At 49.8% G+C, this 27,469-nt stretch overlaps 1 protein-coding gene across 1 annotated transcript; it reads left to right on the forward strand.

The window, feature by feature from the left end:
- Positions 1-7,484: 7,484 nt before the first annotated feature.
- LOC122366429 (peroxidase-like) lies at positions 7,485-25,447 on the forward strand. The gene is made up of 5 exons (XM_043338713.1): positions 7,485-8,137; positions 11,367-11,560; positions 15,428-15,560; positions 16,453-18,302; positions 24,612-25,447. Exons 1-5 carry the CDS (start codon positions 8,126-8,128, stop codon positions 24,823-24,825), a joined length of 2,403 nt encoding a protein of 800 aa, XP_043194648.1. The 5' UTR covers positions 7,485-8,125; the 3' UTR covers positions 24,826-25,447.
- The last annotated feature ends 2,022 nt before the right edge of the window (positions 25,448-27,469 follow it).

Raw genomic sequence — 27,469 nt, forward strand, 5'->3', positions numbered from 1 at the left:
CACATGTGTCGCTCAAAGCGGCGGAGTTGCGCATCCAGTAATCTCTCATCCATGTCTGTGATAAAAAATAACATGATATTCGTGATCATCACCCCGAAAATCCCATGTGCGTGAAGTTGGCGTCGGATTCGGATTCGTATTCAGCGTCGAGTACCGAATCACTTGAAAACGTCATATCTGGTCAATTCGGGGACGGGGAGCACGAATATGACATTAATTTTGCCCTAGCAGGTATCCCTTATCCCTTAATCGTCCCTTAAACGACGGGGCGCGCCAAAAGTGCCTCAGGGGTTCTTCCGATCGCAAAAAGAATGGTCCCAGGCGATTCCCCGGGTCGATATCTAGCCGCACCACCACTAACTTCACACGTGCCTCATATCCCTTATCCCTTAATCGTCCCTTAAATGACGGGGCGCGCCAAAAGTGCCTCAAGGGTTCTTCCGATCGCGAAAAGAATGGTCCCAGGCGATTCCCCGGGTCGATATCTAGCCGCACCACCACTAACTTCACACGTGCCTCATATCCCTTATCCCTTAATCGTCCCTTAAATGACGGGGCGCGCCAAAAGTGCCTCAGGGGTTCTTCCGATCGCGAAAAGAATGGTCCCAGGCGATTCCCCGGGTCGATATCTAGCCGCACCACCACTAACTTCACACGTGCCTCATATCCCTTATCCCTTAATCGTCCCTTAAATGACGGGGCGCGCCAAAAGTGCCTCAGGGGTTCTTCTGATCGCGAAAATAATGGTCCCAGGCGATTCCCCGGGTCGATATCTAGCCGCACCACCACTAACTTCACACGTGCCTCATATCCCTTATCCCTTAATCGTCCCTTAAATGACGGGGCGCGCCAAAAGTGCCTCAGGGGTTCTTCCGATCGCGAAAAGAATGGTCCCAGGCGATTCCCCGGGTCGATATCTAGCCGCACCACCACTAACTTCACACGTGCCTCATATCCCTTATCCCTTAATCGTCCCTTAAATGACGGGGCGCGCCAAAAGTGCCTCAAGGGTTCTTCCGATCGCGAAAAGAATGGTCCCAGGCGATTCCCCGGGTCGATATCTAGCCGCACCACCACTAACTTCACACGTGCCTCATATCCCTTATCCCTTAATCGTCCCTTAAGGGACGATTAAGGGCAATCGGGGCGCGCCAAAAGTGCCTCAGGGGTTCTTCCGATCGCGAAAAGAATGGTCCCAGGCGATTCCCCGGGTCGATATCTAGCCGCACCACCACTAACTTCACACGTGCCTCATATCCCTTATCCCTTAATCGTCCCTTAAATGACGGGGCGCGCCAAAAGTGCCTCAAGGGTTCTTCCGATCGCGAAAAGAATGGTCCCAGGCGATTCCCCGGGTCGATATCTAGCCGCACCACCACTAACTTCACACGTGCCTCATATCCCTTATCCCTTAATCGTCCCTTAAGGGACGATTAAGGGCAATCGGGGCGCGCCAAAAGTGCCTCAGGGGTTCTTCCGATCGCGAAAAGAATGGTCCCAGGCGATTCCCCGGGTCGATATCTAGCCGCACCACCACTAACTTCACACGTGCCTCATATCCCTTATCCCTTAATCGTCCCTTAAATGACGGGGCGCGCCAAAAGTGCCTCAGGGGCTCTTCCGATCGCGAAAATAATGGTCCCAGGCGATTCCCCGGGTCGATATCTAGCCGCACCACCACTAACTTCACACGTGCCTCATATCCCTTATCCCTTAATCGTCCCTTAAATGACGGGGCGCGCCAAAAGTGCCTCAGGGGCTCTTCCGATCGCGAAAATAATGGTCCCAGGCGATTCCCCGGGTCGATATCTTGCCGCACCACCACTAACTTCACACGTGCCTCATATCCCTTATCCCTTAATCGTCCCTTAAATGACGGGGCGCGCCAAAAGTGCCTCAGGGGTTCTTCCGATCGCGAAAATAATGGTCCCAGGCGATTCCCCGGGTCGATATCTAGCCGCACCACCACTAACTTCACACGTGCCTCATATCCCTTATCCCTTAATCGTCCCTTAAATGACGGGGCGCGCCAAAAGTGCCTCAGGGGCTCTTCCGATCGCGAAAATAATGGTCCCAGGCGATTCCCCGGGTCGATATCTAGCCGCACCACCACTAACTTCACACGTGCCTCATATCCCTTATCCCTTAATCGTCCCTTAAATGACGGGGCGCGCCAAAAGTGCCTCAGGGGTTCTTCCGATCGCGAAAATAATGGTCCCAGGCAATTCCCCGGGTCGATATCTAGCCGCACCACCACTAACTTCACACGTGCCTCACATCCCTCATCCCTTAATCGTCCCTTAAACGACGGGGCGCGCCAAAAGTGCCTCAGGGGTTCTTCCGATCGCGAAAAGAATGGTCCCAGGCGATTCCCCGGGTCGATATCTAGCCGCACCACCACTAACTTCACACGTGCCTCATATCCCTTATCCCTAATCGTCCCTTAAATGACGGGGCGCGCCAAAAGTGCCTCAAGGGTTCTTCCGATCGCGAAAAGAATGGTCCCAGGCGATTCCCCGGGTCGATATCTAGCCGCACCACCACTAACTTCACACGTGCCTCATATCCCTTATCCCTTAATCGTCCCTTAAATGACGGGGCGCGCCAAAAGTGCCTCAGGGGTTCTTCCGATCGCGAAAAGAATGGTCCCAGGCGATTCCCCGGGTCGATATCTAGCCGCACCACCACTAACTTCACACGTGCCTCATATCCCTTATCCCTTAATCGTCCCTTAAATGACTGGGCGCGCCAAAAGTGCCTCAGGGGTTCTTCTGATCGCGAAAATAATGGTCCCAGGCGATTCCCCGGGTCGATATCTAGCCGCACCACCACTAACTTCACACGTGCCTCATATCCCTTATCCCTTAATCGTCCCTTAAATGACGGGGCGCGCCAAAAGTGCCTCAGGGGTTCTTCCGATCGCGAAAAGAATGGTCCCAGGCGATTCCCCGGGTCGATATCTAGCCGCACCACCACTAACTTCACACGTGCCTCATATCCCTTATCCCTTAATCGTCCCTTAAATGACGGGGCGCGCCAAAAGTGCCTCAAGGGTTCTTCCGATCGCGAAAAGAATGGTCCCAGGCGATTCCCCGGGTCGATATCTAGCCGCACCACCACTAACTTCACACGTGCCTCATATCCCTTATCCCTTAATCGTCCCTTAAGGGACGATTAAGGGCAATCGGGGCGCGCCAAAAGTGCCTCAGGGGTTCTTCCGATCGCGAAAAGAATGGTCCCAGGCGATTCCCCGGGTCGATATCTAGCCGCACCACCACTAACTTCACACGTGCCTCATATCCCTTATCCCTTAATCGTCCCTTAAATGACGGGGCGCGCCAAAAGTGCCTCAGGGGCTCTTCCGATCGCGAAAATAATGGTCCCAGGCGATTCCCCGGGTCGATATCTAGCCGCACCACCACTAACTTCACACGTGCCTCATATCCCTTATCCCTTAATCGTCCCTTAAATGACGGGGCGCGCCAAAAGTGCCTCAGGGGCTCTTCCGATCGCGAAAATAATGGTCCCAGGCGATTCCCCGGGTCGATATCTTGCCGCACCACCACTAACTTCACACGTGCCTCATATCCCTTATCCCTTAATCGTCCCTTAAATGACGGGGCGCGCCAAAAGTGCCTCAGGGGTTCTTCCGATCGCGAAAATAATGGTCCCAGGCGATTCCCCGGGTCGATATCTAGCCGCACCACCACTAACTTCACACGTGCCTCATATCCCTTATCCCTTAATCGTCCCTTAAATGACGGGGCGCGCCAAAAGTGCCTCAGGGGTTCTTCCGATCGCGAAAATAATGGTCCCAGGCGATTCCCCGGGTCGATATCTAGCCGCACCACCACTAACTTCACACGTGCCTCATATCCCTTATCCCTTAATCGTCCCTTAAATGACGGGGCGCGCCAAAAGTGCCTCAGGGGTTCTTCCGATCGCGAAAAGAATGGTCCCAGGCGATTCCCCGGGTCGATATCTAGCCGCACCACCACTAACTTCACACGTGCCTCATATCCCTTATCCCTTAATCGTCCCTTAAATGACGGGGCGCGCCAAAAGTGCCTCAGGGGCTCTTCCGATCGCGAAAATAATGGTCCCAGGCGATTCCCCGGGTCGATATCTAGCCGCACCACCACTAACTTCACACGTGCCTCATATCCCTTATCCCTTAATCGTCCCTTAAATGACGGGGCGCGCCAAAAGTGCCTCAGGGGCTCTTCCGATCGCGAAAATAATGGTCCCAGGCGATTCCCCGGGTCGATATCTTGCCGCACCACCACTAACTTCACACGTGCCTCACATCCCTCATCCCTTAATCGTCCCTTAAACGACGGGGCGCGCCAAAAGTGCCTCAGGGGTTCTTCCGATCGCGAAAAGAATGGTCCCAGGCGATTCCCCGGGTCGATATCTTAGTTAGTGGTGGTGCGGCTAGATATCGACCCGGGGAATCGCCTGGGACCATTATTTTCGTGATCGGAAGAGCCCCTGAGGCACTTTTGGCGCGCCCCGTCGTTTAAGGGACGATTAAGGGATAAGGGATATGAGGCACGTGTGAAGTTAGTGGTGGTGCGGCTAGATATCGACCCGGGGAATCGCCTGGGACCATTATTTTCGCGATCAGAAGAACCCCTGAGGCACTTTTTGCGCGCCCCGTCATTTAAGGGACGATTAAGGGATGAGGGATATGAGGCACGTGTGAAGTTAGTGGTGGTGCGGCTAGATATCGACCCGGGGAATCGCCTGGGACCATTATTTTCGCGATCAGAAGAACCCCTGAGGCACTTTTTGCGCGCCCCGTCATTTAAGGGACGATTAAGGGATGAGGGATATGAGGCACGTGTGAAGTTAGTGGTGGTGCGGCTAGATATCGACCCGGGGAATCGCCTGGGACCATTATTTTCGCGATCAGAAGAACCCCTGAGGCACTTTTGGCGCGCCCCGTCATTTAAGGGACGATTAAGGGATAAGGGATATGAGGCACGTGTGAAGTTAGTGGTGGTGCGGCTAGATATCGACCCGGGGAATCGCCTGGGACCATTCTTTTCGCGATCGGAAGAGCCCCTGAGGCACTTTTGGCGCGCCCCGTCATTTAAGGGACGATTAAGGGATAAGGGATATGAGGCACGTGTGAAGTTAGTGGTGGTGCGGCTAGATATCGACCCGGGGAATCGCCTGGGACCATTCTTTTCGCGATCGGAAGAACCCCTGAGGCACTTTTGGCGCGCCCCGTCATTTAAGGGACGATTAAGGGATAAGGGATATGAGGCACGTGTGAAGTTAGTGGTGGTGCGGCAAGATATCGACCCGGGGAATCGCCTGGGACCATTATTTTCGCGATCGGAAGAGCCCCTGAGGCACTTTTGGCGCGCCCCGTCATTTAAGGGACGATTAAGGGATAAGGGATATGAGGCACGTGTGAAGTTAGTGGTGGTGCGGCTAGATATCGACCCGGGGAATCGCCTGGGACCATTATTTTCGCGATCGGAAGAACCCCTGAGGCACTTTTGGCGCGCCCCGTCATTTAAGGGACGATTAAGGGATAAGGGATATGAGGCACGTGTGAAGTTAGTGGTGGTGCGGCTAGATATCGACCCGGGGAATCGCCTGGGACCATTCTTTTCGCGATCGGAAGAACCCTTGAGGCACTTTTGGCGCGCCCCGTCATTTAAGGGACGATTAAGGGATAAGGGATATGAGGCACGTGTGAAGTTAGTGGTGGTGCGGCTAGATATCGACCCGGGGAATCGCCTGGGACCATTCTTTTCGCGATCGGAAGAGCCCCTGAGGCACTTTTGGCGCGCCCCGTCATTTAAGGGACGATTAAGGGATAAGGGATATGAGGCACGTGTGAAGTTAGTGGTGGTGCGGCTAGATATCGACCCGGGGAATCGCCTGGGACCATTATTTTCGCGATCGGAAGAACCCCTGAGGCACTTTTGGCGCGCCCCGTCATTTAAGGGACGATTAAGGGATAAGGGATATGAGGCACGTGTGAAGTTAGTGGTGGTGCGGCTAGATATCGACCCGGGGAATCGCCTGGGACCATTCTTTTCGCGATCGGAAGAACCCCTGAGGCACTTTTGGCGCGCCCCGATTGCCCTTAATCGTCCCTTAAGGGACGATTAAGGGATAAGGGATATGAGGCACGTGTGAAGTTAGTGGTGGTGCGGCTAGATATCGACCCGGGGAATCGCCTGGGACCATTCTTTTCGCGATCGGAAGAACCCTTGAGGCACTTTTGGCGCGCCCCGTCATTTAAGGGACGATTAAGGGATAAGGGATATGAGGCACGTGTGAAGTTAGTGGTGGTGCGGCTAGATATCGACCCGGGGAATCGCCTGGGACCATTCTTTTCGCGATCGGAAGAACCCCTGAGGCACTTTTGGCGCGCCCCGATTGCCCTTAATCGTCCCTTAAGGGACGATTAAGGGATAAGGGATATGAGGCACGTGTGAAGTTAGTGGTGGTGCGGCTAGATATCGACCCGGGGAATCGCCTGGGACCATTCTTTTCGCGATCGGAAGAACCCTTGAGGCACTTTTGGCGCGCCCCGTCATTTAAGGGACGATTAAGGGATAAGGGATATGAGGCACGTGTGAAGTTAGTGGTGGTGCGGCTAGATATCGACCCGGGGAATCGCCTGGGACCATTCTTTTCGCGATCGGAAGAACCCCTGAGGCACTTTTGGCGCGCCCCGTCATTTAAGGGACGATTAAGGGATAAGGGATATGAGGCACGTGTGAAGTTAGTGGTGGTGCGGCTAGATATCGACCCGGGGAATCGCCTGGGACCATTATTTTCGCGATCAGAAGAACCCCTGAGGCACTTTTGGCGCGCCCCGTCATTTAAGGGACGATTAAGGGATAAGGGATATGAGGCACGTGTGAAGTTAGTGGTGGTGCGGCTAGATATCGACCCGGGGAATCGCCTGGGACCATTCTTTTCGCGATCGGAAGAACCCCTGAGGCACTTTTGGCGCGCCCCGTCATTTAAGGGACGATTAAGGGATAAGGGATATGAGGCACGTGTGAAGTTAGTGGTGGTGCGGCTAGATATCGACCCGGGGAATCGCCTGGGACCATTCTTTTCGCGATCGGAAGAACCCTTGAGGCACTTTTGGCGCGCCCCGTCATTTAAGGGACGATTAAGGGATAAGGGATATGAGGCACGTGTGAAGTTAGTGGTGGTGCGGCTAGATATCGACCCGGGGAATCGCCTGGGACCATTCTTTTCGCGATCGGAAGAACCCCTGAGGCACTTTTGGCGCGCCCCGTCGTTTAAGGGACGATTAAGGGATAAGGGATACCTGCTAGGGCAAAATTAATGTCATATTCGTGCTCCCCGTCCCCGAATTGACCAGATATGACGTTTTCAAGTGATTCGGTACTCGACGCTGAATACGAATCCGAATCCGACGCCAACTTCACGCACATGAAAATCCCGTAGCATCCACACGACGTTGCACGTTGCACGACGTTGACGACGACGTTACATCCGTACTACGTTGTAACAGGTCCCAACAGGGGACAGTGTGAGCTTGTAACAGGTCCCAACAGGGGACCTGTTACAACAGGGGAGGTCAACGGGATGCGGATCTAGGACCTTAAAATTGGGTATCATCGGCTTGTTCTCGTCAAGGGCAGCACGCTCGTTCTTTTCTGCGAAGCTCTAGCTCGCGACCAGGAGCTGAACGGCAATATGGTCCAACGGATCAATCCCCCATCCCCTAAACGGCCGAGGCGCTGGCAAAACACCAGTAGGGGCGAGGGATAACTTTAACGAACTTTATGATACTTTTTACTTTATTCTCTAGACTCTACATACATACAACTGTAATATCGATTCACGGTCCGTATTTTATATTTTAATGTGGAGCAGCAGCTTTGGAGTTTCAGGCGGCCATCTAAGCAAGAGGCATTAGCATGATCTGAGGAAGTGTCTCAGCTCGGGCGAGCCTCGAACCAGTCGGGAGTCAGCCGACCGTATAAGAGAAGGGTGCGGGGATTCGGTCAACGGTGCAGTCTGCTCGTGGCCCGTCCGCTGGGCAGTCATCTCCGGCGGTGGTGTGCTCATCTGCCGATATCCCCGGCTGGAACAGCTGGGAATTATAAGAAGAAAAATGGAGACACGGGTAAGTGCTCAGAACAATTGCTGTTGCATTTCATGCACTTAAAATAATTACAATAATATCCGGTTAATAATTATAATGATACCATATTTTCCGGTTAGAGATAACAATAACTTAATAACAAGTATTCACATGAACGAAACCTAAAAATAAAAATAAATATACTTAAAACTTGAATAACTATGAGAAAAAATTGTTTTTGTAAAAAAAAAAAAATAAAACGAATTTTTATTGTTTTAATAGCGACGAGATTTTAGGGACAAGGTGGCAAAAGTTTCATGACAAAATTATTAAATGACTCGTGTGCTAATTGGGTCTGTGATAATTTTAACTGTTGACCGTAATTTTCACCTTAAATTTCCTTCTGAATGATAACATATTTTTGTTAATGACACTTCTATGACAGCGGAGGCAATATTGGACCCCGCGTGTTTTAATCCTTTCGTAATATTATACTGAGCGGCGACTTAGTAAGCGACATTTACAGATAGCGGCGGAACACACTGAATTAACCCTCGCATGTGTAGGGGGGTCGGATGGACCCCCCCCCATGGTTTTTCGCGAATAACTCGCGTAAAAAGCGGCCGATCGCGACGAAACTTTCAGTACCCTCGTATTGATCAATTTTACACCTACCCTGAACATTTCAAGACCCTGACCCAAATGACCTTTGACCTGTGACCTCCCTTCCGAGACCATGTTTGGCCGGAATCGCGATTCCGCGTATGTCGGCTCGCATTAGCCGCGCGTTTGCAAGCTTTTCGTGGTTTCAAACGTTCAAACATGTGATTTGATGTTGCTCCCATGCATTAGGGTGGGTGTCAAGGTCACCTGAAGGTCAGGTCAGGTCATTGACCTTTGGTGCCCTCGGGTGACCTCGGTTCACTTTTTCGAGTTTTACATGTTTCTAGGCTAGTTTTTGGAGCTGAATTCGAATTTAGCAACCATTTGAACATTTACGAAGTAGTTTTGGTGCCTTCGTAACATGTTACGAATCTGTCAGAGGCGGTTAACACGTACTACGAATACCTGTCACAACTAGAGATTGCAATCCCGGAACGTTTTGCCAATCCCGGGATCCCGAAAGTTTTTATTTCGGGATCCCGGGATCCCGGGATCCCGGTCTTGTCACTAAATGTCGTAAGAGTGATTTCCTACTGACATATTTTGCGTCTTTTAGCTTACCACAAACAAAGAGGCAACCAAAAGCCATCCTTAGACCATGTCATTTGCATAAAAAAAACGATTCAATTTGCGAATAAAACGTTTCAATTTGATTAGCATTAGCATTTATTCCCAATTGGCCTTCATAAAACTGTGCGTCGACCGGTACGTTTACTAGACGGGTTCCAGCACATCCACGCCTTACTCACTCTTCGTCTACGCTACTGGTAGTTAACGCGACAGTTTCAAGCCATTGCCATGCTGGTATTAAAAACTCGCAACCAGTGTACGCCAAATTTGGCAGCTCCCTATTTCACAATGTTTTCAAAACGTCGCTTGGTCACTTTACCTCCTTCCGGTTCCGCTTTCATCATTAATGTCTCTCAGAATTTGCTCGAAAGTCGCTTTGATAGCAGAGTCACTGACTGGGAGAGCTCCACTCTACAGTCTTCAACGTCTGAATCAGTGAGCTCTGCCGTCACTTGCGTGACATCTGTGACATCTTTCTGCGAGACGAGCTCAAAGACTGTCTTGATGACCTCCTTTGTTCCGGCCACGGACGGGCAAGTCAGAATCGCTGAACGATCTGTGATCCTGATAAAGATGTTGCAGCGCTGATGCTGCAATTTTTTTTTGGCGTTCGGGACCCTTTTTCGTACGTATTTAAGCGGCTTAACCGCTGTGGGTGATACCCGAGAGCTACCAACACGGTCGATTGTGGACGGCAAATACGGGGTTCCAGCTAAGTAGTTTATCTGCTTAATGTCACGCAGCACCATAAACAGTGCAAACAAGACTCGTGCAGCGGCTGCATTCTTTTTAAGGTGAAAAACTGATTCTTTTCGGGATCCCGAGATTGGCGGATTTTCGGGATCGGGATCGGGATTAAAATCCTGCCGGGATCCCGGGATCCCGATCCCGGGATTGCAATCTCTAGTCACAACCCCTACTGGTTGACCTGACCTGACCTGACCCGACCTGGTCTAAATGCTTAAAGACATCATCTGTGATCAAAACTAACACGATATTCGTGATCAGCACCCCGAAAAACCCCTTAGCAGCCACACTTTACGACTTCCTAATAGGTCCCGATTTTCCCGACTTTGGGTCATTGACCTGACCTGGAAGGTCAACCAATGACCTAGGACCTTAAAATTGGGTATCATCGGCTTCCTCTCGTCACGGGCAACACGCTCGTTTTTTCCGCGAAGCTCTAGCTCGATCAGGGGCCAAACGGCAAGGGGGGGTCCAACCGACCCCCCCCCCCCCTACACATTAGAAGCTGGCAAACGCCGCACACATGCGAGGGTTAAGGCACTGCCGACTTTTGGTCCCATTCTTTCCATGCAACGCCCATAGGGCTAATGTTAAAATGCCAAAATCAAAGGGGGCACGGTGTCCCGGTGCCCTCCCCGTTCCGCCGCCTATGGACATTTATTAGCGAGTTGGGATGGGCCATAGGTATAATAAAATGAATGATGTATGGGGTAGCGGGCAAAAGTAAAAAGTATAGACCTCTGTGACGCCCCTGTAACGCTCGGGCCAAGACCTCATCAAGCATTATTTTGGGTATTGACTATTGACACTCGGGCTACAGCAACGTTACATCGGGCAATATTTTTACTATATAGCCCGCTACCCATTACAGTATTCGTATAGTGTCACAAAACGTGATAGGTAAATGCGAATAATAATAGCGAATAATAAAGAAGCCGCGGTAAGCAGCATGACCATCAACAAGGCACGAAGTAGGTAAATTCGATGTCTTCTGCCATGGACCATGGTGCACTGGCAATTTTTGACGAATGGGTAGGAGTGTTTCATACCTCTCATACCCGTCTAAACGCATTGACTTACAATCAATGACTGTAAAATAAACGCATTGACTGACAGGCTCACGGTCCTCCCTCCCCCCCCCCCCCCGTCTGCAGATTCTCCTGTGTGCGCCGGTCTGGACGGTGCTACTGCTCGGCGGTGACCCCCCCCCCCCCTCCGTCTGCAGATCCTCCTGTGTTGCGGTGGTCTGGGCCGTGCTGCTCCTCACCGGTGACCATCCCCCCTGCCGCAGGTTCTCCGCTGTCCGCTGGTCTGGGCCGTTCTGCTGTTCAGCGGTACCGCCGCCGGTCAGCAGTGCACCCCGCTGGTGCTGTGTCCGGCCATCCTCAGGGACCCAGCCTCTCACCTGGTGGGCACCCGGGCCGCCTGCCCCCTGGCCGACGGCTCCAACGGTGTCCTCTGCCCCACTGACGTCATCGACCGCAGGTACGGGACGGGCGACCTCTGTGGTCCCCGGTGACACCGGTACGATACCAGTGGCAACACTTACCGGTCGAATGACGTCACCCCCAGCACCCACTATACGGGTATCTCACATCTTATATTTTTAGTCTTACCCACATAAGGCAATTTTACGGACGCTCCGAACGTTACGCCAATGGAGCGCTGCTTGGGCGCTTTATGTGGCCGAGCTACAGACATGCTATGTTTTTAGCTAATAACTAATATTGATCAAGGATGCTGGGCTAGATGTGTCATTTCCCCCTTATTCGTTGTGGCGCATAACGGAGCAATACAATCATTTGGCAGTTTCTCACTCAATCCATGCTATTAGCTAAGTAGATACGAACTCGCTAGTCGGCTCCTTATGAGCAGGCATTACTGCTGACTGCCCGCTAGGGATTAATTGTGCCCTCCTTTGTTGGGCACAATGCATACGTCACTTCTTTTGCACTCCGAGGTCTCCACAGGGGCGGATCCAGGATTTCCTTCGGCCAGAGGTCAATGGCATGGGGGGGGGGGCGGTATGTTTTTTACCTACTAGGGGCGGCAAAATGTACGATTTGGACGCCTATAGTGAAAATTGAAGACGACGTTCTTTTTCCCGTTCTTTGATGTTGTTGATGGTTATAATAGTGAATTGATAGTGTTTCGGCGCCCTGATTCGTCGCTTCGCAAAGCGGCATATTTATTCGGCTGGGGGTTTTAGCCCTCAAAGCCCCTCCCGGCTCCCATGGATCCTACCCTGGATGTTACCGTTATTTGAATTGGAGTGGAGTCTGTCTATTTTCCCTACATATAAGCTTCAAAGGGTGTTTTGGAGAGCCGCATAGCTGGAGCTTCTAAATTTGCATGGCAGAACTAAATTAGTGATCGGTTTTAATATTGCGCGAAAACTGGTCTTTCTTACTATATAAGGTTAATCATATGCTGGCCGTTTGATCAGATGTCGCGACCGTGCTGGAAATTCAAGTGCAATGCGACAAAAAAGGTCATACTTAGAAGCCTTCCGTCTAGATAATGCGTGTTACGTTAATGCCATCACCTTAAATAAGATCAGGAAGTACCATCCACGATGCAGCTCACCACAGGATGAATAAAAAGCGAATTATATGGATGTTATGTGCTTCTGGAAATTCCTAGGAAATTTTCTTAAGCACCTACCTATTCTGATACGGTCAGTGGGACTTAGCAAATGCAGTCGCGTGACGTTTTTAAAACTTTACGGAAGTTTATTGGTTTTAAGGCTGACGATTATTTTATCATTTAAAAGGATCTGCGCTTACCGTAGATAGGAGTAACCGTATGCTCACCATCTTAAAAAGTCCAAAATTAGCCGAAAACTAAATTGAATGATAAATAAATGTTTTTTGGAAACGTTTTTTTCCTCAGTTCAAAAAGAATAATACCCCGGCTATCACCAAGGTACGGTTATATCGCGGTTCATGCCTATTCAATCATGCCGCTCGTTTTAGTACTTCGCCTCTTTATCACAATAAATGGAACTTGTTCTTGCATAGTTATGAATCTAGATGCAATAAATGCATACACACACATATAACATGACTTAGAGTGAATGAGATATTTCTTTGGCCATCCAATAACATCAAATATCGTAAATTAACTATGACATACAGGGTGGTACAGCATAATCGAGTAAAAATATCAAACGTGTTTCTTTGGTCATGAATTCAATAATACAGCTCCATTGCATTATGCAAACAGCATGTCGTCGATCGGTTACCTTTTACCTATCCCTCATCCCATCTGACCAAGGGGTTGTGATGGGTGCGGAAGCCAACTGTGGCAAGGATTTTTTTCTTCGAACAACGGTTTCCGAGATATAGCCTCGGGCAATTCCTGGAGCCTGGAGGTCACGCTGCAACCTCATGTTTGGCGGCTTATAACTCAGATACTATTACTATTAGTTTTCTTTGATAAAAACTGTAAATGGTTCAACTTACAATCAACCAACAAACATTTTGACTATCTCGGATTTTCAATTTTTGAAACTTTTGATCACGTGACCTTTTGACCTATTTTTCGAAGAGTAACCTTGATATTTTTCCCACTGAAAGTTGCAATTTTGTCTGATGGCGATTAAAGCCTTACCAATTGTCATTCATATGCGATAATAAAAAAGTGGTTATCGGCCTGCGTTGACCTCAGGTCAGGTCATTTTTATGACCTGTCCATTATTACGATCGGAAGCGACAGCGAGATCTCGAGAACAAAGCAAGATAGCGACAAGTGGTAAACGGTACAGGGTACACACGGATAAGGTCTACAACTTTTACTGCGGTCATTTTCATTTTCATGTCATGTCAAAGATGATGTCACAGGGGTTAAAAGAAAGTCAAAATAGCGGCACTACATATATAAGAAGTTTTTCTCGAATGACTTTCAAAGTATTCCAGCTAGGAACAAACAAATAGCACCATCGTGCTCCCTTCGTCGATCCGCATCGAAACATATGTATGTTGGCCTCGAAAGGTCAAGTTCAAAAGTTGACCTAAGGTCACGTGACCTAAGGTCATCATGTATATCATTCGATGCGCCTTGACGAGCTGAACACAATGAGCCCATCTGCGCAGCTGTATCTCAAATGTGTAAGGAGTTATAAGCAAAAAACCTTTGGTGACCTTTAATGACCTCACATGACCTTACAGTTGCCCAAGAGCAAAAAAAGTATCAAGGTTGTCAAAGTTGATCTATGTGAAGTCACTCATGGTATATTAGGCAATTCCGACGCGTTTTAGTTTAAAAATAAGTGAGCTGATTTTTCCCCAATTGACTTATACCTAATGGGATGGTCAAGAATTTGACCTGACCTTAGGTCATCAATATCGAAATTCAAAGCGAATTTGCGTTAGGCCAAAGCAAACACAATGGTGTCTGTTCCACGTCTCTTTCTTTATAAGATCAAAAGGTACAGCCAAAAAAGGAAAATTATTGTCGTGTGTTCAACGGGTGACCTCGGATGACCTTTCAGCAGGTCACTGATGCAAAGCTGCACCAGTGCCATCAACAATAGCCTAACTCAACATAATTCATAAGTATTTGAACCGGTCAGATGCGTTTCGGTGGTTGGTTTCTAGTTTTAATAGTTTCTGTTAACCAATAGTTTCCAATAGTTTCTAGTTAAACCAATAGTTTCTGAGTTATAAGCCGCCAAACATAGGGTTGCAGCGTGACCTCCAGGAATTGCTAGAGGCTATATCTCGGAAACCGTTGTTCGAAGAAAAAAAATCCTTGCCACAGCTGGCTTCCCCACCCATCACAACCTATGAGACCAATTATAAGCAAAAAATAAAATATGAGGGTGCAGGGCACTTGGCGATTTGTCGTGGAAGGTCAAATGATGATGACCTTGCTTGTCCATGACCGGCGACCGCCCATCAGCTTCGTACCTTGCTTGCACTGAAGACCGTCTCGGTGGCAAAAGACGGTGCTTGCATCTTACCTTTCACCACTTGTTTATCCTGTTTTCATCATCCATCCTAAGCATAGGTTACACAGTACAGATAACACCAACCTGGATCCTTATAACTGGCGATGCGAAAATGCCTTGTAGAGAATGACGGGATTGGAGTGGCTGTGCATCAGCGAGCCGTTAAAACGTCATGTCAACACGAGGTGCGATGCTGTCGCCAAGTGTCAACTGTCAAGTGTCTGCGACCTACTGGAAGCCTTCCGACAAATCCATTCGTCACTTTGCTCACATTCGGCCGACGGTTGCAGGCCGGGCTGATCCCGTTCAACTCGTTTATCCGTTTAGCACACGCTTGACACTAATACAGTGAACGTCACGCAACACCAGCTGATTTACACAATCTCGCCCTTCGTTTGCAGCCCGGGTCATGGGGGATACGACTACCGCTACCGCCCGATGCCGCAGCAGAACCGGTTCCGGAGCCAGATACCCCTCCCGCGGCGTCTGACCCGACCCGAGGAGGTCATCCTCAAAATGCTCTACCCAGATGTGGTAAGTTTGTAGTCATTGGTTTCGGAAAACAGGGAACTGTCAACACAAGATAGCGTAGTCACTTTGTATAGAACTTGCGACTTGCTGGGGGGGGGGGGGGGGGGAAGGACGTTAGACGCGATTCGCGATTCGGCGTATGTCGGCTCGCATTAGCCGTGCGTTTGCAGTCTTTTCGTGGTTTCAAGCGTTCAAACATGTGATTTGTTGTTGCTCCCATGCATGCATGCATTAGGGTGAATGTCAACGGCACCTGAAGGTCAGGTCAGGTCATTGACCTTTGATGACCTCGGTCCACTTTTTCGAGTTTTACATGTGTCTAGGCTATTTTTTAAGCTGATTTCGAATTTAGCAACCATTTGAACATTTACGAAGTAGTTTTGGTGCCTTCGTAACATGTTCCGAAGCTGTCAGAGGCGGTTGACACGTACTACGAATACCCGGTAGAACCTCTACTGTTTGACTTGCCTTGACCTGACCCGACCTGGCCTAAATTCATTAAGACATCATCTGTGATCCAAACTAACATGATATTCGTGATCAGCACCCCGAAAACCTCATAGCAGCCACACTTAACGTCTAACGATGTTCTAATAGGTCCCGATTTTCCCGACTTTTGGGTCATTGACCTGACCTGGAAGGTCAACCGATGACCTAGGATCTTAAAATTGGGCATCATCGGCTTTCTCTCGTCACAGACAGCACGCTCGTTTTTTCCGCGGAGCTCTAGCTCGATCAGCGGCCAAACGCGAGGGGAGGTCGTACTACCCCCCCCCCCCCTTGTGCCGTCGAAGGACGCAAAATGGCTTGTGCCGGCGAGGGTAAACAATCCCGGTTTGTTACTAATACATCGCTGACGTGTTCTGATGCCAGTACGTCGCCATCTTCTCCCCAGGTTCAGCGGCTGCTGAACACGGCTGACTTTTTGCTGCGCTCCAGAGAGCAGAGGGCTGCGCAGCTGACCGCCCAGGGCAGTAACGTGGCCCTGACCAACAGTGCCGAGCAGCTCCAGCTGCTGTTCTCGCGGCCTGTGCTCCAAACCACAGTGGTGCTCGGTCGCGAGGGCGAGAAAAACTCGATCCTGCTGCAGGAGGCCAGCCGCATAGGGGCTGTGTTCTCGGGTCGCGCGCTGCAGCCGCCCCTGGCCAATCACCAGAGTTTCAGCCTGCCCGATCCGCCGGCGGAGCTACTGCAGGCGGCAGTGAGACCAAATACCCCCGGCTGCGCCTCGCCCGCGCCACCGTCCTGCGGAGGCAACACCGACCGCTTCCGGACCCACGACGGCACGTGCAACAACCAGCAGCGGCCCCGCCAGGGCAGCGCGCACACCGTCTACGAGCGCTTCTTTCCGTCAGATTACGCCGATGGCCTGCACGCGCCGCGGGCCCGGGGTGCGAACGGCCGCGAGCTGCCCTCCCCGCGTCTCGTCAGCTCGCGGGTCGGCGAGAGTAACACCGCCGACAGCCTGGACGTGTTCCGGACCATCGGTCTGACGCTGTTCGGACAGTTCGTCGACCACGACCTGACGGCGACGCCCGAGTTCGCGCTGGAGAACACTAGCATCGACGAGGCCGGCGAGGGCGGCGGGTTCAGCTGCTGCAACCGCGACCACTCGTTCCCGGCCATGTCCCTGCACCCGCTGGCCTGCATTCCGATCCGCGTGCCGGCGGACGATCCGGTGTTCGGTCCGCAGGGCGTCCGATGCATGAGCCAAGTGCGCTCCCTGGTCGGAGGAAACGAGGACTGCGTCCCGAGGCCGGCCGCGCAGCAGAATCAGATCACGCACTACCTGGATGGAAGCAACATCTACGGCAGCAGCGACGAGGAGTCCACGAGACTGCGTCTGCGTGTGGGCGGTCGGATGCGCACATTGCAGCCAGGAAACCTCCTCGCCCGCGACTCGGGTCGCTGTTCCACGCACCCCGACGACTGTTTTATCTCCGGAGATCACCGAGTCGGTGAGAACATCGGCCTGGCGTACGAGCACCTGGTCTGGACCAGAGAGCACAACCGCGTGGCGGCCGCGCTGGCGGTGCGACATCCCGACTACGACGACGAGCGTCTGTACCAGGAGGCGCGTCGCATCGTCATCGGCGAGTACCAGCACATTGTGTTCAACGAGTGGCTCCCGACGATCCTCGGGTACGGATACACGCAGGCGGCCGGGCTCGCGCCGGGTTCCTCCCCAGGCTACTCTCCAGAGGCGCGAGGGGTGATTGCCAACGAGTTCTCCACGGCCGCTTTCCGCTTCGCGCACTCGATGGTGCACGACGTGTTCGAGCTAGAGTCTCAGGCGATCGCGCTGGAGCGCACCTTCTTCAACAGCTCCTTCCTGCTGCAGTTCGGCCTGGTGCGGGAGGTAGCGCGGAGTCTCACCACGCAGCGCCCCGGCTGGGTGGACCGCGCCTTCAGCAGCGCGCTGAGGGAGAGGCTCTTCATCCGACCGGGGATGCCCGGACTGGACCTGGTGGCTCTGAACATTAACCGTGGCCGTGAGCACGGCCTGCAGCCGTACATCACGGCCGTGGAGAACTGCCAAGGGCGCACCATCGCCTCCTGGGAGGACCTGGCCGACCTGATGGAGCCCGAGACCATAGCCAGGCTGCGCGGCGTCTACGACAGTGTCGAGGACGTCGACCTGTTCATCGGAGTCGTGAGCGAGCGGCGGGCGCGTAACGCTGCGGTCGGCAGGACGCTGCAGTGCCTCATCGGTCAGCAGTTCATCGACCTGCGCGACGGGGACAGGTGAGGAGTAGGTCGCTGTATACGTTTGAGGGATCATAAGACTCCCGATGACATTGGAGTTGTGTCAGTGTATTTTCGGGAATATTTCAAGCATAAAGGGGCTATGTTCTGGCTTGAGTTACATTAGGTTGACGTCAAGTTCAGTCATGAAAATGCTCACCTTTTGCATCCTTTCAAGCATGGATTTGTCGTCAGTTTCGTTTAATGTTTTTTTTTCTTCTTTTCACGCTGATATACTTAAGCCGCGTTCCCACTACGACCGTTCAACATCGTAAAGTAAAATAACGGGAGAAAACCGGCAAGATCGGCAAAATCACAGCATGCATTTTTACGATCTCTGCCGGTGGTGGTGGGAACCAGGTATTTGACACGTGTTTTCGGGTGGAGGCATTTTTAGGGTTTTGAAAGTTAGCTCCCCATGTTGGTTGGTTGGTGAGGTCGCCAAAAAGTTGAACAGTGTTCAACTTTTTGAACGTTCTTGAAGGTTTGTGCAGATATTAAATGACACTAATAAGCATTTTTAGGCAGTGCATAGAGCAGGAAGCCATTTTTGGGAAGTTTCTTGATATTCAAAGTGAGAAGACAAGCAGCAAGGCATGAAAGGTGGTGCATTTTTGCGGATAAAAGCTACATAGCTATAATTATATGCATAGATGTATAAGGCGAGCGCTAAGTGGCGATGAATAACTTAACTTTTTGGCAGATTTACCGTAGGTCTAGTGCAATTTATTCTTTTACCTACCATCAGCGCCTAGAAATAAGCATCCTACAAATAATTTCATGCCACCGCAAATGCGGCGCAAATAACAAACGTTTATTTACATCATCTGACAGCGACCGATACATGCCGTAGCAGCACTTGCTCTTGTGAAACTAAAGGCAGAGTTTCCGACCATCGTGGCCACCGGCGTCGTCGCTCACTTATGACCTCAAGCGGCCGACTACTCCTCGTTCAAGACACGCAGCTTCCGCCGTCGGATCGTCACTGAGTGCCTCATTCGAGGCTCAAACAAATCACAGTGTCTTCTGGATCAAGGCCATCTGGATCGCGCCATGTGATTGGGACTACCACATGCGAAGCATGTGATTGTCATTGGGCTGTCTGGCCTTGTTATGCACATCGCATGCGACTCTTGAGCGAATGATCCTCGCTAAGTCAGAACAGGTGCGACCTGCACTTCTGATCTCCCTCTTTTCGTAGCACCGCTCCGCAACTCAGAATCTCGGGGACAGATAAAGAAGCCATCCGGTTGCGCGCCAGCTACCAAGAGTTGCATCGTAGATTCAGGTAGATAGGCCTGGGATCTCAAACCCTTAGGCCAAGCTCTCCTCTGGAAGACCGTTGCACTGTGATGCCACGCCACATTGCAGAGCTGTCAGACAAACGTCGACAGTTGCCACCATCTGCTGTGAACTGTACTCGAATACACTTGCTTGTCTTCATTGAGCATACGGCGTCAGTTTCCTTGCTAACCTCATAGTGCTCTTGGTCTGTTCAGTTGATATTATAATTGCCTTTATACAGTTCTAGCATCGCCTGACGAGATGGCGTAGTCACATGACGATGGTGACATGAGCTGTGGCACTGCTGTAAGCTGAATGCCTCCTCCGTATAGGTACTTGTAGGTACTCGTATACCTAAATCGCTGAACCTGTGTCGACAAATTCAGTTGTATTGCAGCCTGCCTCAACTTGCTAAATGTTTTATCCAGGATTGCCATAAAAAACTGATAGGAAATCATCGGAACTTACAATTTATCGGTTACCGCTTCCCGAAGGTATTCACAGCAAAACCACAATGAGTTATATCAACTGCACACATTTTCGCTTCAAAAGTCAATAGATTGTCGTTATCACAGCTGTGAATGCTTTTCGCTGGCTTTGTTGATATATTTTCTAATGCTCGCGTACTTTTAACACGCTAATAAATATAAAAGGTTTTCTAATTTTATCATTCATTCAGTTGCACGGGCTCTTTTACCACACCAGTATAGCGCCTTTTGGGGCGACTAACGGAGCGAACCACATCAACTACCTATATTCTGAACATTATTTTTACAATAGCTTATTGTGCCGATCCCTCCTTCATCATCGCTCCTCTCAACTGGCTTTGTCCAAGCCGTTTGCCGATGTCTCACGATGTTTCCCCATCTTGCCCCGTATACCAGATCTAGGGAAGTGTTCAACTTTTTTAGAAAAGTCTCTAGATCAACGATCTCGTCCGTTTGCTCCCGTTCTTGCAATTTACGATGTTGAGCGGTGGTAGTGGGAACGCGGCCTTAGACGTTAATCAATTTGACGTAGCCCATGGCAACTTTACAACATATGACATGTACGGTTCTCCAGGGTATTAGTCGTTGGTCGCTCGGCGAGCGGGAGGGCAACCAGTTCCGCCCCTGTATCGCGTGACCCCTTGCTCCGCCCAGTTACGCACGAGCGTACTCCACGCCGCGTAGTAGCGTGGGGAGGGGAGGGTTAGGATAGTGGCATGAGTAGAGGCTAGAACCGGTTTCCACCGCCATGCCACCGCCCAGCGACATGGAGTGGGGTCAGTGACCAGGGCGCAGGGAAAGGTCAGAGGTCAGCTATAACGTAGAGCTTTGTGTCTCCCTCCCCTCCGCGTGTAACGACGCACGACAGCGGCCGGGGGCTGATCAGGCTTGACATGTCAAGGTCACCCGCAGTCAACGGGCTCAGAAGGTTGGTCGAGTGCGCGTCCGTGGCTGACGACAGTCTCGACCATGTGCTATGGTGCCGATAACTAGACTAGCGTGGGTAATAAGTTTGCAGGAAGGCGGGTGCCGCCTCCACATGTTTATTTTTGTTGATAGCTGCGAAAGCCGAAATTTGGCAAGCCTGACCTCTGATTCAAGCTGAATTTGTATGACAGCAGCTGTATTTTCACCCTCGCCCATATTGGTGTTTTGCCAGCGTCTATCGTAAGGGGGGGGGGGGGGAGGAGGGTCCGTTGGACCCCTTTGCCGTTCAGCCCCTGATCGAGCTAGAGCTTCGAGGAAAAAGAGCGTGTTGCCCGTGACGAGAGGAGGCCGATAATACCCAATTTTAAGGTCCTAGGTCATTGGTTGACAGGTCAATATAACTCAAAAGTCGGGGAATCTGGACCTGTTAGAGCTTCGTAAAGTGAAGCTGTTATAGGGTTTTGCGGGGTGCTGATCACGAATTTCAAGTTAGTTTTGATCACAGATGATGTTTCGTGCATTTAGGCCAGGTCGGGTCAGGTCAGGTCAGGTCACATGTTACGAGGAACCAAAACTACTTCTTAAATGCTCAAACGGTTTCTAAATGCGAAATCAACTCCAAAATCTACCCTAGAAACATTTAGAACTCGCAAAAGTGAACAATGGTCATCAAAGGTCAGTGACCTGACTGAACTTCACGTGACCTTGATACCCACTAGAATCCATGGGATCAACATCCTTTCACATGTTTGATCGCTTAAAGCCACAAAAAGACAATAAAACGCGCTCTACTCGAAATACGCCAAAACGCGATTCCGGCCAAACATGGTCTCGGAAAACAGGTCACAAGTCTAAGGTCTTTTGAGTCAGGGTCATATAAGTTATAGGGTAGGCGTAATATTGATTAACTCGACGGTACTGAAAGTTTTGTCGCAATCAGCCGCTTTTTGCGCGAGTTATTTGCGAAAAACTGAGGGTAGGAGGTCTGTTCGACACCCTCCTACAAGTGCGAAGGTTAAGGTCAGGCGGTTGACCAATGACGTCAAAAGTGAACCTCTGTAAGGTCCCAAAATGTCGCGACGTCGCAGCACCCTTAGTGCCCAACGGGGAATGAAGCTTATATGATCTAGTACTATCTCCCAGAGGCCTCACAACTTGTATGTAACTATCTCGTATTTTTCTTAAGAGTCACCTGAAGTCAGGTCGGTCACGCAACCTCACGATTATTAATCAATTGGGAAATATGAAAGCTGTTATTTTGGCGCCGGGAGTAATCTAAAGCTGTCTCAAGCGCATTAATTCGCGATTTTATACAATCTTTGCAAGCCCGAGCATTCACTTTTCCATTCTTAAAGTAAGGCGACTTAATTTATGACGTCACTAAGGTCACAGGAGTTTTCACCAAAAAGTCCCTATCAAATTGAGCTAGCGAGTCGGAAAGCCACCAATGGACTTGTGAGGACCTACCGAATCGAAGAAGCTATATGACCTCCTTGGGCCAGCTTCATGGCCTGAGTGGCTCTGCCCTGACCATGACCTGATGTGAACACCTTAAATTGACCTCAACAAAAACAAAGCGTATACTATTCGACGCGCTTGAGCATGCAAAACTCGATGGTGCCATTATCTTGGCTCTGTAACCACTTAAGTGGTGAAGTTGTTTACCAAAAACCGATCCCGCGACTTGGAGCACTTATACTGACCTCAGAGTTTATCGGTTGACCTGAGACATTCAACTCGGGTACCAGTTGCTGCATTTCATACGACGCACGCGCTCAGTTTTATCCGCAAGGCGCTAGCTCAATTAGGGGCAAAAAGACGGAGAGGGGTCGTAATCGCCCGCCCCCCCCCCCCTCGACCGGGGTATATGCAGAAAACCCAAAATTCCGTTGAGGGTTAAGCACTGAAGTGATATTATGATGCGAGAAGGTATAGGTCAAAACAAATATGCACACGAGCGGGTGTGAATAAAACTGTGTTCGAGGTATGCCCTTTTTATTATACATTCGGTTTGCTTCAGTTATTGGTAAGAACAGATACAACCAAGAAGAACGCCCCGGAAGAAAAGGTGGCGCACCGGACGGGTGCGATTTTAAGGTCTAAGGTCAGTCGGGGACCTCCAAGTTCGGATCAAGCGCTGCATGTTAGGGGTAAAAAATGGGGGCAAAAAAGCATCCCGATTTTGGCAGCATCGTCATGCTTTGTCATGGCACTCATCCACTCCCTCGGTGGAAATATTATTTTCTTTTTGTATGAGTTCTGGCACAATCCCGCACATTATGCTGCATGTTGTTTGCCATGAAAAAAATGCATGTTCAGCTACGTTCTACGCAGTACGCACTAACCTAACCGCTATCCCATCATCCACCACTAGCCTGACTAGCCACCATCCCGTTCTGTGCCCCCTCCTACCCCACACGAATCAGCCAAGATACTGGTCAGTCGGGCTAGCGCTATCCTATCCTCCCTTCCTGACTGCACAGCGCTAAAACCCAGAGCCGAGACTTCCCGAGCGCGACCTCTGACCCCACGCGGTCCGAAGGGTCGGCCGGTGCCTAAGGGCACGCTGCGCGCCGGCCACCCGGATAGCCTCTGCCGAGTCTCCCTTTCATACACCGTTTACTACGCGCTCGATTCATTCATGATTCTTTGTTTCCGTGTTCCTCTCGTTAGATGGCTCTACTGATGTCATAGGCGATCCCAGGAAGATTGCGGCCAGAATACCCCAAACGGCAGAAAATGAGGTTTTTGGTGAATATCTCGGAAAGTATTTGGCATACAACGATGCAATTTCACAGTCTCGTGGTAAATGTGCATACACATAATTCGGGTTGATACTTAGGCATTTGAACATTATATAGGACCAGATATGTCCGAAAAAGCAAAACCAACAAGACTTTTACTGGAGAACCGTACATTGCACAACACTTGCTAAAGTAAACGGGGTTTTAATCTTCACTTCATAATATAATAGCGTAGCACCCACTGCAACCGTGCCACGGTGGTACGCCTCTCGACGTCCACCACTCGCAGAATCGTGCGGCATTTCAAACAGGCCCAGCTCTAGAACTAAAGCCTTCGACACATCAAATCCGAAGTAATGCTTTAGATCACAGCGAGATTGTGCGGTTAAGCGGCTTTATTACAATTACTTGATGCAAATAGCTGACACCTTGACCGCAGGATTGCCAGTGAAGGGATTCCCCAATAATCCGACTCGTTCCGATATATCCCCTGAAATGACAGTAAAAGTTGTTCGAAGACGAAAGTATACGGGATCACCTCCGTGACATGAGTGTCAAGCTCGCTTTCTTCGTGATTGCCTACATAAGAACAATGCTACCTAATCATCTTTCCAGGAAAGTTGACGAACAGGGATGGCTTCATCCAGAGTCTTGCGCATAATACCAAAAGTCTCAGGTGATAGCCAACCTAATGATGCTGCAATCGAAATAACAAAAATAATTAGGCTTAAATTGCAAACTTTATCCAAAAACATTTCACGGTATGTCACAATTTAAAATGTCGCATTTTATGTAAACTTGCGATAGGCGTCTGCCGTCTATCTACCAATCAAAACACCTTCAACCACCTTCCCGCCTCTCCGCAGGTTTTTCTACGAGCACACCGGCCTGCCGAACAGCTTCACACCTGCGCAGTTGGCCGAGTTGCGCCGGTCCTCGCTGGCGCGGGTGTACTGTGACAACGTGCCGGGGCTGGACCATATCCAGCCGCTGGCCTTCTTCCAGCCGCAGTTCTTCTCCAACGGGCGCCAGAGCTGCGAAACGCTGGCAATTCCCACACCAGATCTGTCCGTGTTCTGAGGGAGCTGTGTGCGAGCAGGTGTGCGCTGTGTACCGTGAGTGTGTAGTGTGCAGGAACGTAGCCCGTAGGTGTGTTTATAGCGGTTCTGTGAAGGTAAAGCTTTAGCGTGCCATATTGAAGAGAAATGAATGTAAGATTTGATGCGTTAAGAGCTGTGACGAAATGTGTGTGCCTTGTAAGTGGTTGCGGTTGTAAAGCGCGACTTCTTCAATACCGCCAGCTGACTGCTTACTGCCTAGTGGTAGCACAAGTGTGCGTTCACAATGCAATAAGCAGCAAATTGCGAAATTTAAATCCACAGAAAGATTACAACGCCGATGGTACAGGAAAGCGGGTAATGTCCAATGTTCATTCATGGGAAAGCCGTCGACATCGGCATATGTCGTCAGATAATGATGAAACAGCACAGCTAAAATGTAAGAACATGTGATATCCACGTAAATGTGCATTGTGCAGTAAGGCCAATTATATAACAGTTGTTAAATGACACACTTAAATGAGATTCGTTCACTGCGGATAATTCAGGGACTTGCGGATCTTGCTTCACTTTCTTTTTAATCTCTGTTTACGGTGGTGAATGCATGCTTGAATGAATTACCGAATAAAATAACAAAATATTTATCCCTTTCCAATCGCATGAATATTGATATTCATTGAAACAATTCAGTCTGAAGTCTGAACTTAACGCAGTTGAACATTTGTATCGTTATTCCACCATGATAGTGCGGCAGCAGTATTATATTCTGTTCCCACATCTCACAAGCCATGTGCACAACCAAGTTGCTATGTGTGTCTGCCTTCACGATCCACATGCACGGCTCGAAGTAGGTCAGCTACGCTCAGCATTCACCCCACAATTACGTCTCACGACTCACGATCCACAGAATGAAGGATCGGTGATCTTCCACTCACGACCGACATCGGTGACAGAGTGTCTGGCCTCGTGACGGCGTGCCTGTCCTTGTGACATCCGACCACAGTAACCACGGCTATAAAACAGCTTCGTGAAAGTGAACGTCACAGCAAGCGGCTATAACCGCCACCATGGCGAGCTCGTGAAGATAACCCGTCGACTAACGAAAGCACACCGGAGTCATGGCGCTTACCAACAGTTTATACTAGCCATCATCACGACGGTTATCAGTGGCACACATTTGGTCACATTTGGCGCGATTCGGTCAAGTTATCTTTATAGTTGATTCTAAGTTACCTTCAGAGTGGGTTGAACTGTAGGTATAGGTAGCTGTATACCTTATTTATCAAATTATCAGACATTGTTTTCCAATAATGAAACAAATTAATACGAATATAATTACTTGGTAAATACCTTCATGTATTATATATAAAATAAATTTGTTTAGATTTGGTCATGTTTGGTGCATTCGCTAGATCAGCCCGTCGTGAAAATGGCTACTGCTTATCAATTTATCACGGGGCACGGCATATGGTTCAAGTTGGTTTCAAATTAATTGACTGCATGTTATTTGATTATCCATAACAGCAAGATTTTCCGATTTGCTTCATCTTCATTCTACATGCATCGGTTAACGAAAGTCTAGGTATCTTCAAAATGAAAATAAAGAACAGGCAGCAGGACTATCTCTTCATACAGCATCGACCAGGACCGGTTGTTATCTAATATGTAGGGCGTCAAGCTCACCAGGGACTTTTCATCAGCTTCTGAGCTCGCGGTCGACCCTGTCCTCCCGAGATGAGCCCTCACGCAAACTTAATCTGAGACACGCATATGCTTCATTTTGGATTGAGGCGTGCTTTACGCTGCTGCAAATAAGAGGGATTGGGCGATTTTAACTTCAAAGCCGGAGATATATAGCCGGACGTCGTTAAGCCGGAGACCCTTACCGTCAGCTTTTGAATTGCTTGGATAGGACTATTTGCGTGATCCCCTTTTTAACGCGCGACGACTTGGGGGCCGAAACCTACCTCTTTAGTTTTCTTGAATTAGATAGGTACTCACCAACCGTTTAAGTGCAATCATTTGATTCAATACTAAACATTTATCTGTAACCTGTAATGTAACTCTATGTTACTATGTTTTTTTTTTTACCGTGTACAGGCACCAGTGACTTTTTCCATCAAACTTACCTCCTGTCCACAGTTTCCAATTTCTGTGGACAGAAATTGGAAACTGTGGACTCCAAGATGTCAGTCCACAGTTTCGCTCCACAGTTTCGCTCCAAGATGTCACTTATATGAAACATATGCTTATTTCACTTATTGCTTATTATATGCTTATTTGGCAGGTAATTATCCCATGAGCAACCCGCTCCCTTTGCCTCTTTCCTTTCTACTTTGGTAAGCATTCTACTTTGGTAAGCATTCACGGAATCGTTTTGGCATGCCTATACCTAACTTTCAACAAAGAAAAATTGAGACATAAAATTGGCATTGTGTTTCTCTCGCTGAGACAATGCGAAGCAAGAAAGTGATGACATTGCCAGGTCAACCTGAGGTCGAGGTGACGTTATGAGCCAATACAGTCAGTCAAGTCATGTTCTATGTCATACGATGCGTTTTGCACAAGTTGGATGCATGTCTTCATAATGAACGAACGAACATAGGTCAAAAACGCCCCCCGAAACGTTCTTAACCGCGAAACCTTCTGACACTCAACCCAACACA

This window comes from Amphibalanus amphitrite, unplaced genomic scaffold, assembly GCF_019059575.1.
Source record: "Amphibalanus amphitrite isolate SeventyFive unplaced genomic scaffold, NRLGWU_Aamphi_draft 000003F_arrow, whole genome shotgun sequence".
NCBI classification, from domain to species: domain Eukaryota; kingdom Metazoa; phylum Arthropoda; class Thecostraca; order Balanomorpha; family Balanidae; genus Amphibalanus; species Amphibalanus amphitrite.